The 22,298-nt window shown below is 42.7% G+C and overlaps 1 protein-coding gene across 2 annotated transcripts in view; it reads right to left on the reverse strand.

The window, feature by feature from the left end:
* WBP1L (WW domain binding protein 1 like) overlaps positions 1 to 22,298 on the reverse strand; it is a 93,199-nt gene that overhangs the window by 15,917 nt on the left and 54,984 nt on the right. For both annotated transcript variants that reach the window (XM_068257531.1, XM_068257532.1), the window contains exon 2: positions 2,442 to 2,544. In XM_068257531.1, the coding sequence (XP_068113632.1) occupies positions 2,442 to 2,544 (103 nt within the window). The remainder of the gene's footprint in view (positions 1 to 2,441; positions 2,545 to 22,298) is intronic.

Below are 22,298 nucleotides of genomic sequence, written 5' to 3' on the forward strand. Positions count from 1 at the left end.
AGTGTAATATTTTTAGCTACGGTAAGTTTAATATCTATTCTTTATATAAGGCATCTAGGGTTGCTGTAAACAATATTACATTGTATTGTAGTTTGACAATAAAGGTATTTTTAGACTGTGGGCTCTTCTGCAGAAAACATAATCATGTCACTAATTAGCCAACAAAGTGCTGTGGAAGATGACAGTGCTATAGAAATGCAAAATAATAACAGTCATGTGTGCATGGTCTATTTTCCAAATGTAATACACGTGGTGGTAAATTAAAGAGCACACCATTTTCTTACGATCAATAATATAAACTGTACTTCTGAGTACGGTGAAACCAGATTATCTAGTGGAGTACTAAAGATGGGTGGAGCAGGGGTGGTCAGCATTCCTAGGCACTGCCCAGAGAAAGACCATTAGGGACTCAAACCACCTGACCTTGTTCATCATGCAGGGACCCTTCACTGCAGGTCACCCTAATACAGCAGTAATCCATTACCTTAGATCCCGATTCCTACACAGCATTAATTTGTCTCAGAGGAGTGAGTAGTAGGACCAATCAAAGGAGACGTGGCAACAAGTCAGTTGACATCACTTCCTGCACATTTCAGTTCCAATTAGTCACTGCTCAAATTGAAGTGAACTGCATAGAATATGATATAAATATGGTATTACTGAAAGGCAGGACTAACCCATGGCTCAGAGACGTCTATATTATAGTAATGGTTACCACTGAAAACCAGTGAGGGGAGAAAGAAGGAAATGGGATGGGGTGGGTTTATGTGTATGTTTGGTCGCATTCCCATGGTGCCAACAGCCATTAGTAAGACACTGACCAGGTCTGGACATTTACACTTAATGTGTATATTTTTTCCCTTTTCACTGAATACATAATTGGTAATATGGTGGCAGTTTGGGTTTACTGTTGTGATGGCCACATGTACTAATCTGAGCAGAGCTGAGACAAGGTTTTCCAGCACCTAAGGCTGAGACACCAAAGTGCGCCCCTCCATCCCTCCTACCCCAGCCATCATACACTGATTGCTATTAGACTAAGGGGTGCCCCAGGGCCCCCAAAACCTTAATCTAGTTATCTGGCTTGCAGTCACTGCCATGTATGCCCTTTTCTTATTTCTCTCTGCTTTAAACACAATAGGAGAATGATAGCTGAAAGTTGTGTGCCCCCTCCTACACTGCGCCCCAAAGCTGGAGCCTCTCTCGCCGCTGCCTGGCCCTGAATCTGAGCAACTTTACCATCAGTTATGCATTGTGAGGATCTACTATTCAAATTTGATTGAATCCAGCTGACTCATGTTACACAGTTTTGTTTGAGTGCCCCAAAATGTCTGCAGATCAATTTTGTGTCAGCAACAAAAGATCCACACAGAATTGGGCCTGATTAGGCCACTCCTGTAGTTATTGCTGGAAACAGGGAAGACCAATGAGATGCAAATAATTCCAAGTTATTTCAGGGCAATGAAAAGTTTGTATCTAAATGTATTGACCTTAAAAATGGGCAATAAAATTCCACTTCAGCATCATTTGATTGGTCCATTTCAATCTGCATAAATTTGCATACAAAACTTGCATAATCATGCATCAACTCTACAAAGAGACCACAGGGCTCATGTACTTCGATTCCCCAGGTCTATAGATCCCAAAGGACACACGAGATCCTACAAACCTGTTCTGGACTATCTGCAATTTGTACTTTATCTGATCAGTCCTCGCATCTGAAGACACATAGCTGAGGCAGTCCACCAGAAATGAAAAAAATAAACGCTATAGGTCTATAACTACCTGTAGGTTGGGAAGCAAAGCCTGAACAGTATAACTAAAAAGCAGGATGGCCAAGTTATAAAGAAGTTTTTATCTTATATACTAATAACCCCTATATTCTGATTAGGGATAGCAATGCTTAGAAGAAATCATGGAGAAACAGGTGATCAATTTGATCAGCTGACAGATTTAAGGTTCTGATTTGCTGTGATGACTTCCTGGTTTATTGCATAATCAGGACCAACAAATTAGAGCCTTACAAATGTATCAGCTGAACAAACAGATCACATGCTTCTCCTCGAGTTCTCCTAAGCCAGTGTTCTCCCCAGAAAATGTTTCCAGCCGGGTGGCATGAAATAGTAGCCGGGTGGCATGGAAAAGTAGCCGGGTTGGGCGAGATGAGAATGCAGGGCTGGTGCTTCTGTGAGCAACTCTGCTTACAGCAGGGGAGGAGGTCAGCCGATGACAGCCGGGTGCACACCAAAACTAGCTGGGTGGAGCACCCGGCTAAAAGAGCCTGGGGAGAACACTGTAAGCATTGCCATCCCTCATTCTACAGATGTTTCAACTGCTAGTGATAATATACCGAGGGGCCATCAGAAAAACTAATTTTATGAGAGACTTGCCATCACTGTTGTACAACAAACAGCTAGAGAATGAGATGCACAACCACTTACACCAAAGCTCATAGTAGTAATTGCAGCACTGAGATTGTCCACAGCAGTGACCCGTTTCACAAATGTAGCTTTGATTGTTCACGCCAATGCATGTTTCCTTATCCTAAAAAGGAGAAGAAAAACCAAACACAAAAGTTTAGTAACTGATATGAACACTTAACATATATAGCAAATGTCAGAATACACTTAAATACATAGAGTACCATGGGAGTAAAATTACATTAGAGATAAACTTGTTTAGCCCAGCATTTTGCAAGAGAGTTATTTATAAGCTCCCAATTGGCTGGTCACAATCATGTGGATCAGGTAATTCTTCTTCCCATTTTAGCCAAGGCAAGAAGCAGAAGAGAGACAAGACCACATGAGCTACACATAACACTTAAATCAGTCACCTGATCAAATTGGCTATATGCTTCTCCATGAATTCCCCTTTAAGCAGAATTTCTGTACAATAATATTGGTCATCCCTAACATATATATATCTAGTTTCTATCAGGTATGGAACAAGATTACGGATCAGGCTGAAGGACACTAGTCGAAGAGCATGTTACACAGACTGACTTGTCTTAATGCCCATCCAAATAATGGCAACCACATTGTGAAGGACAGTACACCAATATTCAGCCATACGGTAAAGTCTACAAAATGCAGACTGCAAGAAGATACACAGTCAGGTTTGTGGTGCATGGGGTTTTGGACAACTAAGATGCCATCATATGGGCCAGTTTCCACAGACGTGAGATTTGCAGCATTTGCCAGCATCATTTGGCATTACACAAGCGATTACCCTTTTGTATTAGAACCGCTGTGCAGTTTAGCTGTCTGCATTAACCCTACAACATGCATAGTAGACAATTTCAAGTACAAAAATAAATAATTAACAAAAGTACGTGTTTCCCAACAGTCCATAAGGTGAGAGTTCACTGTTGAAGGTGCAGGCAGAATGAAGAGATCCACAACTACTAAATTGCAAACTATATTTCAACATGAAAGGGAAAAACTTAAAAAACATACGTGAGGCAGGAATAGAAACAAAAATAAGATACTTCCCGCCGTAGAGGAAGGCCTCTGCATACTCCAGATGCATCCCAGGGAGTCCTGTGGCCCACCTTTCCAGCACTGGGTCCCTCTAATCACATTTGCTTTCGTGGCCATGTTCCCGTAAGAGCAAAACCATACTGCACAGGTGCAAGTTTGGCCCATGCATACTCAATAGTGCAAAGCCGCTTGTGCGCCTCTCTATGATCCATGCACAAGCCGCTTAACCTCCTTAGCGGTAACCCCGTGTGTGACACGGGGTAAGCCGCCGGAGGGTGCCGCTCAGGCCCTGCTGGGCCGATTTACTTAATTTTTTTTTTGCTGGACGCAGCTAGCACTTTGCTAGCTGCGCCAGCACCCCGATCGCCGCCGCCGCGCGCCCGATCGCCGCTATCCGGTGCGGCGCGCGGCCCCCCCCCCCCCAGACCCCGAGCGCTGCCTGGCCAATCAGTGCCAGGCAGCGCCGAGGGGTGGATCGGGTCTCCCAATGACGTCCCGACGTCGCTGACGTCGGTGACGTCATTTCCCGCCCCGTCGCCATGGCGACGGGGGAAGCCCTCCAGGAAATCCCGTTCTTTGAACGGGATTTCCTGATCGCCTATCGCCGGAGGCGATCGGCGGGGCTGGGGGGATGCCGCTGAGCAGCGGCTATCATGTAGCGAGCCCTCGGCTCGCTACACGATTTAAAAAAAAATAATTAAAAAAAAACTGCTGCGCTGCCCCCTGGCGGTATTTTTCATACCGCCAAGGGGGTTAATGCGACTGGGCATGCGTGGACCATACTCGCGTACAGGTAGTATGGTCTCGCTTGTACACAAATAGGAGCGCGGCCAAGGGGATTAAGAGGGTCCCGGGCAGCAGTGGTGGGCTAGCAGAGCATCTGGGAAACCTCTGGAGCATCCACAACAAAAATTATGAGATAATGATTTGTATGTATAGTACAGCCAAGAAATAAAACATTAGCAGAGACATAAGTCTAATATTATTTCCAGTACAGGAAGAGTTAAGAAACTCCAGTTTTCTATGCAAAAGAGCCGTTGAGCTCCACAAACGAGAGCTCTGTCTTCTGAAGCTTATTATCTCAACTGTCAGTCACTGTAATTTATTTTTCTCTCCAGGACAGGTCAATAGTTCACTGGCCTGCTCTGTAAAATCATTTAGAATGCTGAGTAGTGTGTAAACTGCAAATATTAGAGAATTATGCAATGTTATAAAAACACTATATGCCTGGGAGACATCTCGAGCTCACTCCAACCTGAATTATCGCAAATTCTTTCTGTTTTAGGAAAGCAAACTTTTGTTTTTCTTAACATCTTAGTAAGGGGGCTTTTAGGACCATTGTAGTCCCTTACACACCCCAATGAGTTCTGGGTCACCATAAGCTTGCTGGTTAGTCTGTGCCTCTCGGATTTACAAGCCCTACTCCATAGAGCCAAATTAATCCATGCCATGCACTGATGAGGATCAAACAATCCGAAACAGTCTGTATGCATGTTGGATTATTTTGGCTCTGTACATATTAACAAGCTGACACATCATTGCATTCCAGCGGTTCTGGAGGTGTGTTTAGCTTCTAAGGGTACAATGGTTAATTTGCATATATTCAGCAGTGGTGCCTGGGAGACATCTTGAGCTCACTCCAACCTGAATTATCGCAAATTCTTTCTGTTTTAGGAAAGCAAACTTTTGTTTTTCCTAACTGAAAATAAAAATGAGAATATTTTCTTTGCTACTAATGTTCTAGTAATCATCCGTACTACACAACCAATTCATTATATCATCATTTTTTTCCGCTTCAGTGTCACTTTATATCTTTTTCTCCTCACGTGTACTTTAACAGATGCTGCATTTCAGGTCCCTGAAATCTTCATCATGTGCAACATGGTAAAAACCCAAGTTCAGCTCCCCATTTTTGAATGCATATGAAATTTTAACTAATTAACAATGTATGAAGGATTGTGCAATGCATGCCTGTACTTCTTGCAATAAATATTTTTAAAATACCTGGCTGTTGGCTAAACACAATCAATTTCCTGCTGAGATTAAACTGTTATTGAAGAAGGTGTCCAAACTCCTCCCCCTAACTCATCATCCACAAAGAACCAGGCACTTTCGGGACAGGAAAAATAAGGCAGCAGCAACCAACTTTTTCTCAATTTTTTTTAGTTCTGAAATTAGACATGCACGACGATCTAACTTTTTCTGCAATTCTTTGGTTGATACTCCTACAAGCTTTATACATATAGAGCCTGATTTACGGAGATCCACTAGTGTATGATCTTGCACTTTGCCTCACTAGGTGTTCGCCAGTGTATGCAGCAATCGCACATTGCACCATATGTGGACAACAACAATGTGCAAAAGTCATGAATGTCCAGCAATAGCCTTTATTTTGAGATCTTAAATAAAAATTAAACTATTCTTTATAAAAACATTTCTTGAAATTAGTTTTTTTTTTTAAAATAGGGTAACAATAACATTATAAATATTAATTAACAGTAGCATGTTTACTTTTCAAGCCAGTAGGAGGAGCTCCTTAGCAAAAATAATTGACTAGCAACCCTTGGTTTATAACCTGCGTGAGATAAGATTACTAACCAAGCAGACTGGGATTCATTAGCCTCAGAGAACCACAGCTGTGGTTACTGCCAACAGCTGTCCTAGTCATCTCTGCTTTTTTTTTTTTTTTTGCTCTTGCACAGGACAGAAGGAAACCAGAGAAATGCATCCTGTATGTGTTCAGAGAGTTTAGGCTGTCTAATTCCCCCTCATTATATAGAGTTGCTCAAATCCAAATTCGGGAGATACCCGGATAGTTCTATAACCTAGTAAACCTTCTAAACCTGGGTGGGGGCAATCTTACCTGTATGACGTCCTCTTTGGTCCGTCCCCGGGACTACGAACACTTTCTCCTTAAACCCGGAAGGAGGTAGTGTTTGTAGTTACGTGACCGTCGCTTGGAGCGCATCGTGGGAGGCGCCAGGGATGGACCGGAGAAGAAGTCATACAGGTAAGATTGACACCCCCCCCCCCCCCCCCCCCCTGCACAGCTTTACTGGGAGATATCCGGATAGAACTATCCGGGTATCTCCCGAATTCGGATTTGAGCATGCATGGTGTCCAGGGCCGGGCCGAGGCATAGGCTGGAGAGGCTCCAGCCTCAGGGCGCAGTGTAGGAGGGGGCGCAGAATTCATTCAGCTGTCATTCCTAATTGTTTTTGAAGCAGAAAGAAATAAGAAAAGGGGATACATGGCAGTGACTGCAAGCCATATAACTAGATATTAAGGTTTTGGGGAGGTTGTGGGCCCTGTGGCGCCTCTTAGTCTAATAGCAATCAGTGTGTGACGGCTGGGGTGGGAGGGATGGAGGGGCGCACTTTGGTGTCTCAGCCTTGGGTGCTGGAGGACCTTGTCCCGGCTCTGATGGTGTCTAATCACAGGTTGTAATTTGATCCTCCCCTGTGTCACATAACTGCCTATGGCAGATAAGCAGATAAGCCCATTTGAAAGCACAGGCTACAAACAATATGTCTGCTTCCATGAATCAGGAAGTAGAAACTGAGCAGATTTATTTTAGGATTTGTATTAGCTGTAACAAATATGTTTTTTAGTTTAAAGGTTATTATGCTGTTTTGTATCTTTTAGAGCAGAAAGGAGGTCTGAGTTCAGGTCCAATTTAAACCTCTAAGAAAAAAATAATCTACACAAGTAATTTATAATATGAAAATATAGATTACCAAATTCAAGCTTATAAAACATTAAATTTAATGAAACCAAAGACTAGTATATTTTGTTTTAAAGTGTGCCTGAGGAGAGAGGACAATAGAAGCTGCCATCTTTATTCTTTTAAAACCAACAGGGCTCTGCCACCCATGGCAAGCCAAAACCTCTGCTCTGGAGGGAGGAGGACCCCCTGTATTGGCTAGAGGAGTGGAAAGAGGTGGAGTTCCTTCTGCAGCTATAGGAAGTCCTGTCCCAGCAGTTAAGGTTCTGCCAAAGACTGTTTGCTTAACAATGACAATGGCAACATCAGTGGTGACTGAATAAAATTAATTGTACTCTGCATCTGCTCACCACTACCAAAAAGGTTTTGGAAAAAATAGGATCAGTTGGCACTGCTCCTGCAGGCATCAGCCTTGAGAGCCTATAGGCAAGTCTGCAGAAGGCTTGATGGCCTACTATCAGCAGACACTAGTTGCACGTATGAGACCTGCTTTAGCTTAGGCATTTAGAGGGCTAAAGCTGGGTACCGCTAAGCTAATGCCAACATGGAGAACTAATCACAGCCTGATGGAGCAAATGCTTTATGCAATAGCCCCTATACAGAGGATCTGACGAATGGCCTCTGAAACATTCATGGTCTGTATTGTGATAGGTTGATATTTCAGAAGAATGGAATAACCATGTAGTTGCAGTTGAGCCACCAGCTTGTGCTTTCCTTCTGAACACACCACACCCACCTCTCCCCTGAAAGCAGGCCTATAGCAATTCCATGCTGGGCTACTACCATCCCCACCTCTCCCCTGAAAGCAGGCCTATAGCAATTCCATGCTGGGCTACTACCATCCCCACCTCTCCCCTGAAAGCAGGCCTATAGCAATTCCAATCTCATTGCTCCAATCTCATATTTGTAACTTGCAGTTTTTGTGTCTCCCACTGATGACAAAACCCATTTGTTCTATTTTTACCCTCTGGGAAACAGATTACAAAAACAGTGGAGATGAAATAGCTTTAAGAAGGAAAAACAATAAACATCCCACATGGCAGGCAGCAATAATCTTAAGGGTAAACAAGCGCCTTTTCCAGTTTCATCATCATCCAATTACACCATGGCACGGAAAGCAGAAGATCAGCTATTCCTCCAGGACTCAGCTCTGGCTGTGAACAGGCTACATTCCAGCATACGTAAACACAGAGGCACTAGTCTGTTATATAGAGAGAGTTACCACTGCCACTTGAAAGTGAAATTTCAACTACAGGAGGGGTATGGAGTCTGGAGAACCTGCTGGCTGGGTAAATCTATGGGGCATGTCAATGTAGCAGTTGCGTGGGGACAAAATCTGCACCCATCTTCATGATTCTATTAATGTGGATCAACCAATCTGAAAAGGTCTGTATGCATGTTGGAGTATTGTGGCTCTGTACTTTTAACAAGCTGACACGTCATGGCATTCCAGCAGTTCTGGAGGTGTGGTTAGCTTGCAGGCACAAAGGATGATTTGCATATTCAGCAGTGATGCATTGTGGGAGACATCATATGCTCACTTCAATCTGAATGATCGGAAATACCTTCCGTTTTAAGAAGGCAAAGCTTTGTTTTGCATAGTAAGAAGGCTTTCTGGTCCTTTGTAGCCCCTAACACACACCTAGAAGTTCTGGTTCACCATGAGCTTGCTGGGTGATCTGTAACTTTGGGCGTTTCAAGTCCTACTCCATAGAGCTACAATAATCCATGCTATGCAAGCTGACACATCATTGCATTCCAGTGGTTCTGGAGGGGTGTTTATCTTACAGGGACAACAAAGAATGATTTGCAGATGCAGCAATGATGCATCGTTGGGAGACATCATATACTCACTCCATTCTGAATAATCGCAAAATATACCTTCTGTTTTAAGAAGGCAAAGTTTGTTTTGCATATCATGTTATCCTGAAATTTTGATGTGCAAATAAGTCATTTACCAAAATACATCACAGGAATGAACTAGACTCACTTTTGAGTGTTACCATGACAAAAAAGGTTTTCATTACGGCCCATCATGCAAAGCCGATAAATTCTGACCGTCAGTTTTCATATAATTAAGTCAGGGAATAGAGTTGTGAAAAATTGCAAACAATAAGAAAAGGGAAAAACATTCATCGCACTCCAAATTTTATTTTAGGCGAGGTGTGCCGATTTTTAATAAGATATGATGGGTGTACCCAAGTGATGTGTCTCTACAGAGCTCATTGCCAGCAGTGTCATCCTCAAGATGAAGCTCGACCTTTATGGGCAACGCTGTTTGAAGGTGTGTACACAGCTATTGGATATTGATCAGGGCGAAAACAGTAAATGTTATACCTTTGTTTATTGAGGTCAGTATCTGTGCTAAAAATCTATCAGCACAACACACATTTTTTTTTTCCAGATTCACTACTTTACTGCAGCTGGTTTAACTTTACAGAATGAGCTGTTTTAAGTAGTAGTAGATAGGAGAAGCATACCCAGGACTACTTAAATAACAATTTCAGACAGCTGGGTTGTGTGGCTGCAGGGATGGGCACATAGTAACCATAATATTCAGCTGTCTAAACAGGAGAAGTACGGTGGCTATTCCAGTGCGGCAAGTCTCTGCCTGGCACAGTCTCTGGGTGCCATGCTCCGGATCATGCCACCTCCCAAAGGATTGCTGGAAGTCACCTGTGCAGTTCTGTATACAAGCAGCAACCTGTAAACAAAACACACACCACATAGCTGCTACTGCAATGCCAGGTAACAACTTCTCAGGCAATCCAGAGCTGCTGCTGGTAGGGTATAAGGAATACTACCCAGAATGCACCTGGCAGTGCTAGCATAACTTCAGGGTGTGTAAGAAGCACTGGCTCGAACTTCTTATACACCTTGTGCCATTTTTTGGGGGCAACAATTATTGAAGAACTTTTTAAGTGACAGCGTAGGAACAACCACTGTACAGACATGCTGTTCCACCATCTCCCGAAGCCATTTGTTCCATGGAGTGGAGTGGAGTGGAGAGGTTAAGCAAGAGATACCCCATTGTTAGGACAACAATAGAAAAGTAGCTTTGGCTATTAGGAATGTATCTTGATGGTTTAATGCAGAGTATCTAGAGAGCTCATGGTGACTTAGAAGAGGACACCATAGAAGAGGAGAAGAGATGGAATGAGAACATACAAAAGTTATCATATTATAAAAAACCAAACCAATGGATCTTCATCACCTAAAGCCTTGTATACGCTAGATGTTTCACGACCGGGGCAGTGGTAGGAGCCAACTCTGACAAGATTCTATTATTAGTTTGGTGGTCCTGACTCTCTCCAATGCAGCACCCAGAGCTTGCCGGGTTATCTCAGCCAAGCAAAGGCTGAGGACACTATTCCTCTCCTTAACCCTACCGCTCCATGGTGCATTGTCCATCCAACTTACCCCTCCCACTCCATGTTGCGACATACCTCCTCCTTAACCCTCCTGCTCAATGGTTTACTGTCCCACTTCCTTACCCATCCTGCTCCATGGTTTACTGCCCCTTCTCCTTACCCCTCCTACTCCATGGTGCGCCATCCCTCCTTACTCCTCGGTGCGTCGTCCCTCCTCTTTACCCCCTCCTGCTCCATGGTGCTCAGTCCCTTCTCCTCACCCCTCCTGTTCCATGGTGCTCAGTCCCTCCCCCATGGTGCACCGTCCCTCCTCCTTACCCCTCCTGCTCCATGGTGTGCCGTCCCTCCTCCTTACCCCTCCTGCTCCATGGTGCTCAGTCCCTGCTCTGTAGCAGTAGGTGTCATTATCGTGTAGCATTAATGTTGGAGCAAACGCAGAACACAGTATTGTAGCATAAAGGTTGTGGTACTGGCAGACCCAAATATTGTACCATAAATGCTGCAGCTTTGGCAGACCCCAATTTTGTAGCAAAAAACTACAGAGCGATCAGAAACCTATACAGCTGCAGCAAGAGGACAGAGGTTTCATGAATGGGATGTGTAGCAAGAACATTGCTGGACCAGCAAACTGTTATACTGTTTTATACCCATTCAAAGCTTAAAGAGAAACCGTGACCAAGAACTGATCTTCATCCCAATCAGTAGCCAACACCCCCTTTCCCATGAGAAATCTTTCCTTTTCACAAACTGATCATCAGGGGCTCTGTATGGCTGATATTGGGGTGAAACCCCTCCCACAGTGTGATGTCAGGACCATGGTCCTGATAGTTTCCTGTCTGTGAAGCTCATTGCATTGTGGGACATAACAGCTGTTTACAGCAGTTTCCAACTGCCAAAAAAGCAAGCAGCATCTCCTTCCACTGACATCACCTCACAGCAGTAAAAATGTCACCATGTGGTAAATGTCAGAATGTAAATCAGGGATTTATACATAATTATAGTAAAAATTAAGCACTTTTTTTTTATTACATTATTTTAACTGGAGTTCCTCTTTAAAGTGGATCCGAGATGAACTTTTACTCATTGCATAATTGTGTTTCTTTCATATAGTTTATAGGGCATTCCTCAAGCCAAATACTTTTTTGTTTTAATACTCTAATTCCCTATAAACTAAACAAGCCACGCCCTCAGGTTTTCAGACAGCCAAGGCACTTTCAGACAGTGCAAGGACTCATGGGAGCTCAGTCTGGGCAGGAGGAGAGGGAGGTATTACTAGCCAGAGATTTCAGAGGCAGAGGGGAGGAAGGAGGGGGGATTAGTTTTTTTTTGCTCAAGATGCAGATAAGCCTGCCTCTGTGTAATGTTTACAAACAACATGGCTGCTGTCGTATCACAGGAAGAAATAATCATATTCTATTAAAGCTGATTTCAGCTAGATTTGCTGTGTAAACTATCTACACTTTAGATAAGATATATAGACAAGTTAGTTACTTGTTATAATTAGTTTTTCATCTCGGATCCGCTTTAAGGCTGGTTCACAGTCACATCTGTTAAAATGAACCTGAACTCAGGACAGAAGCACAGGACAGAACGAAAACAGAGAAATACACACTGTATGTATTTAGAGAGTTTAGCCTGTTTAATTCCCCCTCATTTGTGTCTAATCACAAATTGTAATTTAATCTCTCCGTGTCACATGACTGCCATGTCAGAGATTGCAGATAAGCTAATTTGATGAGGAACAATAAACACTGGAGATTTTAGGATTTTTTTTCCATTTTAACATAACCCTACAGGCCAGCTATGGCTCAGATCTCATCACTAAATCCAAGCACTAGCTTTACCATTCTATATCCATGATGGATGAAGAGTAATACAGTCTCAGGATGGTAAACTGTAAATAGGAGCTCTTGCCAAGCCATTATTAAGTCCAGAAGGAAGGCAGGAGAAAAAAAAAAAGGGATGATGACCCATTGCATTATCCAGACATTTCTATAGTTACAGAGGAAGCACCTGTTCCTCTGCAGAACATAATTGTTCATCCTTTTCTTATGTGTGTCTTCAGTTTGGCTTGTGCCTTATGGCAACAAGCCAAACTGAAAAATTTCCATTGGAGACAAAGGTGCCTAATTCCAATACATGCAGATTCTAAATGCAGAAAACTGACTCCAACGAATACCTATGGGAAAATCTGCATCAGAAAAATCGCGTTTAGTGGAAACAGGCCCATTGACATTCATTGGAGTCAGTTTTTCTGCATCCAGAATCCGCGTGTAGTGGAAACAGGCCCTAAAGAGTTAAATAATCCAGTATGAATATAATCTGATGGAACAGCTGAGTCAGTGAGCTTACTGTAGCACAAGTGTTTTGTATTGGAAAAATCGGTCTCATCTCATTCGCTCCCGCCTTCAAAGAACAGGTAACAACTGATTTGCTACAACTTTGCCTACAGTTTGCTCACTGTATTGTAAACAGTGGGGGAGGGTATAGGAAATCATGGCAGCCTGCCAGGTGTGAATGGAGCCAATATTAACTACTAATGCTCCTATGCCATTTGCCAAAACATAGAGAGAGTGTACCGGAGCATGTAACGTCACTATTTTACTTTGGGTGCATCTAAAAAGCAGCCCTAGCGGCAGTCCAGGCTACATCATTGCACTGATCATTCACCACTATGCAGATTCCTGCTGGAAAACGCACCCTAGGTTACATTCACACTGACACGTTACAATGTGTTGTGGCGGACAATATAATCACTGACTTGCGCGTTTACTGTTGCCGTGAAGCATACTTTTAATGCACTGTATGCGTTCCATCTCACGTACAACTTTTCTCCTCCGTTGCACTTGTTTTTACAGGGTATTCAGCGCAACGCCCTAGTATGAACCTGGCCGTCTCTCTAGTCTCTGCCATACTTAATGAGGAACTTTAAAAGTAAATCAATAAAGTAAATCAATACATTGCAAAGTGAGAAGTTAAAAAAAATAGGAGAGAGAGATCAAGACATTATTGATATTCGCCATGTAATTTGTTCATGTGGTTTGATCCACAATGAGCCTGCATTTCATCATCTTTACCACTGGCAGACAAGTAAAAAAAAAAAAAAACTAGACCGCACCAACTACCATTATCTATAACCACACCCACTAAGAATGCGATAGGCTAAAAGGTTTTTTGTTTGTTTTTATAGCTATACATCCGCAAAGAGGGAGGTACTGGTTGCTTGGCAGTTGGAAACATCTGTTATTTCCCATAGTGCAACAAGGTTCACAGACAGGAAACCTAGGACCTAGGTCCTGACATCACTCTGTATGGCTGATATTGTGGTACTGTTTCACCACAATATCAGCCATGTAGACCTTCCCGATAATCTATATGAGAAAAGGTAAAGATTTCTCATGGGAAACCAGCTACTGATTGGAATGAAGTTCAATTCTTTGTTACAGTTCCTCTTTAAAGGACAACTAAAAGTGAGAGTTGTATGGAGGCTGCCATATTTATTTCCTTTTAAACAATACCAATCGCTTGGCAGCCTTACTACTAATGGATCACATTTACCTGCAGTATTATCTGAATCAAACCAGAAATAAGCATGCAGATAATACTGTCAGATTTGACAAAAATGTCAGAAACACCTGATCTGCTGCATGCTTGTTCAGGGGCTATGGCTACAAGTATTAGAGGCAGAGGATCAGCATTGCTGCCAGGAAGCTGGTATTGCTTTAAAGGAAATAAATATGGCCGCCTTCATATCCCTCTCACTTTAGTTGTCCTTCAAGTGGTCCTTCACACTTATACATGGAAATTCCACATGGAATTTATGGCTTTTTTTCACATACCCGATTCTATGTTTTGTGATTTTTCACTTTTGGCATTTTTTTGTGCATTTTTTCTATGGGTGTTTCCAGAATGTGAATCCTCTGTGCATGCCAATAACAGTTCATTTACATGAAATTATATCCAACTTCAAATTGGCATGCTATTTTTGCAAACTGAACGCAATTTTCCTGTGTTTCCATTGGATGCGATTCGCACATTGAACATGGAAAATAATACAGCCAGTTCTTGAAGGTAATGGGGTTTTTGAGGTAAATTACAAATGTAATAGATCTGTGGAGATGTTCCTGGTTATGGTAGAAGATACCATAGTTAAAACGTTATTTTTGTTAGCAAATAATTAAAATAAGTAGAAATAAGAAAGAACAAAGATTATTTATAGCTGTAATAACAGACACTCCACTGTTATAGGGTAAGATACCCTTAAGTACAAAAGTAGCACAAGGAAGAATTAAGGCCCTTTTCCCACCGGCTGTGCTCTGATTCAATAATCAGAGGGCTTATGTTTTGCTTATTGCAAGGGCATCATGATTAAAGGGTTAATCAATGTTCCAGTTTTCCACTGCTGCGCTTCGCTTCACTGCGATATGCGCTTTATGCTGCATTTTTCGTGCGGTTGTGACTGACTATAGCAATAACTGCTAAATGACAGGGGAAAAGCACACAAGAAGATCATGCCTGCATCACAGCACCGAAATTGGGCTTTTCAGAGGAAAAGGGCCCTAACTGGAGAGTCTGTGATACATAATGGGCACCCAAGGCTCATTGCTGAATGTGGGGAGTGAAGGCTACACAATCTGCTCTGATCCCACAGAAGACTATGGTCTGGTCTGAGGAATCACATTTCCAAATGTCCTGGATGCAGATACACTCCTGTGTAATGTGCTGGAAAAAGAAGTCCAATCCATGAAGACCGCACTCTGAAAATTGGGCTGACCGTACACTATAGTATAGTATAGTGTACGGTCAGCCCAATTTTCAGAGTGCGGTCTGCTATTAAAAAATAGTGCGGTCAGCTATTAAAAAATATTGTATAGTGACTATACAATATTTTTTAATAGCTTTGATGTTTCTATTGAATGTAAAGTCTAATCTACCCAAACAACTACCAAAGGCTAGGGCTTTACCAACTGAGCACTGATCAGGTATGTCCGATGTTTGTTTGATTGACTGATGCTGGTGAGAGAGCAGGAAAGGTATGCTAGCGAGGGCTTCATGGTTTTGTACTTCATACAAAAGAAAGATAAAAGCAGTCTGATTGACATTACCAAGATTTTTGCAGAAACCTGGTCTAAGATCTACTGGTGTAATAATACTGAATTATATGTATATTTTCTCAAAGCAGGTTACTTTTTTTACTCTCACAACACCTTAGTGTTGCATTTACAGCATGTTTTCCCAGCTACAATAAAGGACTTCAATGTCTGGGCATTTTGACCCGCTGAAACTAATATTTAGAAAAGTGCTGATAAGATGCAAATATTGTCCGTTTTGGGGGTTTTGAGTGCTTGGCAAATATATCCCCCTCCTTATAAATTGTGCATTATAAAAGTGGTGAAATGGATTTAAAAAATGCCAGACAAAAGGTCTAAAGTTACCCATACACTACTCTACCCAGGCGCTGATCAGACCACATTTGTCCCGCGATTGATATTACAGTCAGTATCACGCATGAGGTCAGCCAAGAACCCCACCCCAATCACTGAATGCTGCCCGTGGCTCGATCACGGGCTGTTTGCAGCATCAATGTGCTCCAGCAGTAAAGCATTTTTTGCCCAATCGATGTTTGAATGTCAAATTGCAAAAAATATTGTACGGTGTATGGCCAGCTTAAAGTGGACCTGAACTCTGGCCCAGGACAGAAAAAAAACAGAGATATGCACCCTGTATGTATTTAGAGAGTTTAGCCCATCTAATGCTACCTCATCTGTGACTAATTACTACTGTAATTTGATCTCCCAGCTGTGTCAGCTGGCTGTCTCAGCAGAGCAGCTAATTTGTAAACACAGGATGTTAACCCTATGTCTGCTTCCATGATAGCAGGAAGTAGACACTTCAGATTTATTGCTGGATTTAGCTGTAAAAAAAATATCTTTTTCTTTAAAAGGTTATTATGCTTCTATAGAGCAGAGAGGAAGTTCTGAGTTCAGGTCTGCTTTAATAGGCCCCTATAATGTTTTCCAGTGCCAGACCAAGCAGCTGCTTTCTGTTTCCACCCAACAATCCTGACTCTCCTCACATAAGTAGGAAGTACACTAGGAGACTGGACGCACTGAAAGCGGGATACTCTTCCTGCAGGACGCTGCTTTACTTTCAGGTTTTACTTGAAATTGAAGACAGACCTGCAGGCTTTTAAACACATTTAATGAAATACTTTGTGAGGATTTTCTTCCAGAGAAGAAACAAAGATTTCCAATTACAGGGGAGGAAATTCAAGCTGCTTTTACAGCTGAGATGTGAATTCTGTGAGACAGCGTGGTTGGGGGAATTAGGACTTATTGGGTTTCAGGGCTGCATTTTATTGACCCAATTTAGAACTCCACCCTGTGCGTAATTTTGGTGTTTACATAAGAGAATACATGGCCTTTTTTTCTCTCTTAAAGTGAACCTCCGGACTAAAAATCGACTCAGCAGCACTGAAAAGGCTTTGTGTTTCTTTAACAGTTTCCCAGCATCAGAACTTTGTTTCTCTTATACAAGCCTCATTTTTAGCTGCACAGAAGAAAACTGCCCGGGCTTTTTTCCCCTGATGCTGTGCAAAGCATGATGGGATTTCTGATTTTGTTGTTCTCGTTCTGCTGTTTTGGTGCAATTTTTTTTTTTTTACATTTTGAATTTGACATTTGAAGCCTAGCGTGTGCAGCTGGGAGGAGTTATCAGGATACAGGACAGTCGGAACTGTGTCTCCTGCTCCTTGTCACCTCCTTTCAACCAAAAAGATGGCTGCCCCCATGACAAAGATGGCAGCCCCCATGAATCACAAACATTTGCCTGTTCTTTTAAAACAGGGTGGGTAAAAGATTATATTACCTATCTATTCTAATTAACATAACTAATGTAACTTGATGACAGTATGTTTGTTTAGGCTGAAGTTCCCCTTTAAAAATGACACAGATTGTCATCAGCTTCCCTAACTCTACCTTCTACAAGTCGGTTGTTATGCAAGTGGGCTGACCGTGCATGTTTGGCCAACTTTATGCTGAATATATATGTGTCAGCATTATAGGGTTGACTGTGCTGGGAGAAAAGGGTACCATGGATGGGCCCAAGACAAGCAGAAGCAAATCATAAACCCTTAGGGCTGAAACTCACCAGAGCGATTTGCTAGCATTTTTACATTATTGCACACTGTAAAAATAAATAAATTGAAAAGACCAATCAGAATTAAAACGCTAATCGCAAATCGCTGGCAAAAAGCTTACACTTTTTAACCACTTAAGCCTAACTGGACAAAAATCTTCGTCCAGTTAGGCTGCGCGCACTCCCGCGGGTGCTCCCGCGGGCCTCCCCGTGCGCGCCCCCGCTGCTGGCCGCTAGCCCACCGATCAGTGAAAGGGATTATAAATCCCTTTCGCTGATCGGACCCCCCCGGAGAAAAGCCGACAGCGTCTCTTCAGACGCTGCGGCTTTTCTGAGCTCTGGTCTCCTTTCTTCTGCCTGGGAGCGAGATCGATCGCTCCCGGGACTTTTTGATTGTGGCCATCTTGTGGCCAAATCGCTAACTACACCAAAAACACTTACACCTGAATAAAATACATTTACAAACATTTACAATTCCCTGTTTACCTCCTACACCAAAAAATACCCACATACAAGTTTAAATAAAAAAAAAAAAAAATTACAATAAAAAACAAAAAAACAAAACATAAATAGTTACCTAAGGGTCTGAACTTTTTAAATATGCATGTCAAAGGAGTATATCAATACGATTTAATAAATTATGGGCTTCTAAATAGTGATGGACGCAAATTGAAAAAATGCACCTTTATTTCCAAATAAAATATTGTCGCCATACATTGTGATAGGGACATAAATTTTAACGGTGTAATACCTGGGGCATATGGGCAAATACAATACGTGAGTTTTAATTATGGAGGCATGTATTATTTTAAAACTATAATGGCTGAAAACTGAGAAATAATGCATTTTTTCCGTTTTTTTCTTATTCTTCCTGTTAAAATGCATTTACAGTAAAGTGGCTCTTAGCAAAATGTACCACCCACAGAAAGCCTAATTGGTGGCGGAAAAAACAAGATATAGATCAATTCATTGTGATGAGTAGTGATAAAGTTATTGGAAAATGAATGGGAGGTGAAAGTTGCTCGGATGTAAAAAAAAAAAATTCAACCCTTTGGGCTTAAGTGGTTAAAATCACTACCAAAGTCACCAGAAAACACTCATGAAATCGATTACAAAACGCTCATTAAAAACGCTAGCGATTGCGATTTCTAGTGGATTCCAGGCCTCAGAAGAAGGCAATAAAAAAAAAAAAAAAGCTTGTGCAAGTATTCTGGGTTTGGTTAAAGCTCCTGTCCAGCCACGTTTATAAACCTCCTTAGCGGCAGGGGCGTTGCTAGGCCCAAAGATCAGTGGCACGTGCCCTGGATGTCCCCCAGGCAGAGTCAGTGGTTGTGCCTCAATAGGGGGCATGCTGGGAGATGTGGTGCATCAGTTGGGGATATGCTGGGTGCTGCAATGCCTCTATGTGGGCATACTGGGCACTGTGATGCCTTTATGGGGGCAATCAGGGAGCTGTGGTTCTTCTACGGGGGCATTTTGCTGGGCAGGCCTACTTCAACCGCTGTTAAAGTGAACATCCGGACTAAAAATCGACTCTGCACTGAAAAGGCTTGGTGTTTCTTTAACAGTTTCACAGCATCAGAACTTTGTTTCTCTTATAAAACCTCATTTTTAGCTGCACAGAAGAAAACTGCCCGGGCTTTTTTCCCCTGATGCTGTAAAAAGCGTGATGGGATTTCTGATGTTGTTGCTCTCGTTCTGCTGTTTTGGTGCAATTTTTTTTTTTACAATTTGAATTTGACATTTGAAACCTAGCGTGTGCAGCTGGGAGGGGTAATCAGGACACAGGACAGTTGGAACTGTGTCTCATCCTCCTTGTCACCTCCTTTCAACCAAAAAGATGGCTGCCCCCATGACAAACATGGCAGCCCCCATGAATCACAAAAATTTGCCTATTCTTTTAAAACAGGGTGGGTAAGAGATTACCTATCTATTCTACTTAACATAACTAATGTAACTTGATGACAGTATGTTTGTTTAGGCTGAAGTTCCCCTTTAAGTTCATTTAAAATTTGCCTACACCCATGACTACACCTACATTCTGCTGCATGGCCACACCCATTTTCTGGCAGAGTGCCCAAAAATGCCCCGGATCTCTTCACATCCTAGCAACGCCCCTGCTTAGTGGTATAATTTCTCCAACATTTTTGCTTCTAATATGATGATGATGATGATGATGATGAATAATCAACTTTCTTGATCAGAATTCTAATCGGTTGTAGATTTTAGATTATCAGCTCTGCTGACTGACTACAGCAATTGCTTCGCTTGGTGTAACAAAACACCTGCATAAAGAACAACCAGCAAATGTTGCTTATGTATGGTGATCTACATGGAGCCTGATCATCATAGATCCAGAAACAGCGAGTACTTGAGCTTGCATTATGAAATGGCCACATTCACAGCGCATGGTGTGATCATGCTCACGTACAGAGTATAACCACAGCAATACACAGGGATGCCTGGCATCTAGCCATGACCACAGAAATTCAATCACCCTATTATTTTCATTTACAAGTTTTTCATAGCATCTTATGGCTGCAATGGATCACAGGCTGCAAGCTTCTCCTCACAGACAGCCTGCATCCTTGGCGCAGCAGTGTTCTGGAAAATGTAATGCATTTCACTTGCCTGGCTGTCATGCTGAGCTTTTGGCGTGGTTTTTTTTTTGAGTCACACCCCTGCAACAAGCATGCAGCCCGCGGTGTTAGACCAGTCACAGCGTCTGATCTGCAGGCTCATTCTGGGCCAGTGTCCAGGCAACTGGCAGGATTATTAATGAATGAAGATGGCAGCCTCTGTATGCCTCTCCCTTCAGGTTCCCTTTAAAGCAAACCTAAAATGAAAATAAACGGATGAGATAAATAATTGCATCTATAGTCCAAACCCTAAATAGGACTTTTCTGCAATCTCATAACCTTATTGTCTATGAACTCAGAACTTCCTCTCCGCTCTAAAAGATACGCAACAGCATAATTACCTTTAAAGCAAAAAAAAACTTTTGTTACAGCTGATACAAATCCTGCAATAAATCTGCAGTGTGTCTACTTCCTGCTTTCATGGAAGCAGACATAGGGTTAACCTCCTGTGTTTAGAAATTAGCTGCTCTCTACTGCTCTCCAGCAAGGTATTGAAGCCTTTTCTCTGCTGCATTACATTTCCACTGTATGATGAAACGTTTATACTTTATTTGCTATCCTGCCTGCATGCAGAGAATGACCCCTTTAACTGCCACTTTCCTCAATAAAAGGACTTGCTGAGTTAAAAATAAATAAATAAAAAAAATTAGCTGCTCTGCCGAGGCAGCCAGATGGCACAGTGAAGACGTGAAATTACAGTTGTGATTAATTTGCGTACACACGCACTACGGCCGCCAACGACGGGTCCGTCAGACCCTCCCGCTGGGCGGACTTTCAGGCGACAGTAGTGCGTGTGTACGCACTGTCGGCAAACTGATAAGGCTGTTTCTGAACAATCCGCTGAGCGGATCGCTCAGAAACAGCCTTATCAGTCGCCTGAAAGTCCGCCCAGCGGGAGGGTCTGCCGAACCAGTCATTGGCGGCCGTGGTGCGTGCGTGTGTACGCACCTTTAGTCACAGGGGGTGGGGGGGGGGGGATTAGACAGGCTAAACTTCGTAAATACATACAGGGTGCATTTCTCTAGGTTTTCTGTCATGTGCAACAGTTCAGGTCCACTTTAAAATCTACCAATTAAAGTGTACCTGTAGGGAAGAAGCACCTTAGAAGGGGGAAGCCTCTGTATTCCCACATCAATATGTTTAGGTCTATAAAGAAGCTCAGTGGCTAACTTGTTAAAACACAAATTAAATCACTTGTTAAATACTTGGTAAGGAGTCCAAACACTGTTCCAGAGGCTTCCTAGATCCTCTTTCAGCCCACAGTTGCTGCCCAGGACACTTCTTCTGGTGGACGTGCTCCCATCCATGTATGAGCTTATCTGTACTGGGCATGTGCAAGTAAGCGCCACACATGCTTAGTAAAACTAAGCCGCTCATGAGCCGCTTCATTCTACTGGGCATGTGTGGAGCCTACCCAAGCATACCCAGTACAGATGAACTCATACATGATGGAAGTGTAGCCATGAGAAGCATATTTAACAAGCACTTGACAAATATGTTTCAATGGACCCAGCACTGGAATGGTGGGTTGGAAGAGGTAGGGTTGGTACATTCAGCATATTCGAATTCTGAACCTGAATTGTTGTGCATGCGCACCGCACCAGGCAGTGTCGACCCTTGTCACCATTTCTGTGTGCTGCCCTCCGTGTTCCAGCTCTCATATACTTCCTCATGAAAGATCTTCAGGAAGGTGGAAGTATACAAGAGCTGGAAAGTGACGTGGAGGGCAGCAGTGACAAGGGTGAGTTAACACTCCCTGCTGCGGTGTGCATGCAGGAACATTCAGGTTCAGATCAGCAGAATTTCGAACAAGCAGAGTTGGATTAAGATGTACGGTAATTTGGTCCTAGGCAAGGTAGTAGATTTGGGGCCTTGTGGTCCTTTTGGTAAGCTGTGGAGAGAGGTCAAAGGTGGTGGCTGGTGGGCCCCTTGACACACAGACCCCAAG

Source organism: Hyperolius riggenbachi, chromosome 10 (genome assembly GCF_040937935.1).
Source record: "Hyperolius riggenbachi isolate aHypRig1 chromosome 10, aHypRig1.pri, whole genome shotgun sequence".
NCBI lineage: Eukaryota > Metazoa > Chordata > Amphibia > Anura > Hyperoliidae > Hyperolius > Hyperolius riggenbachi.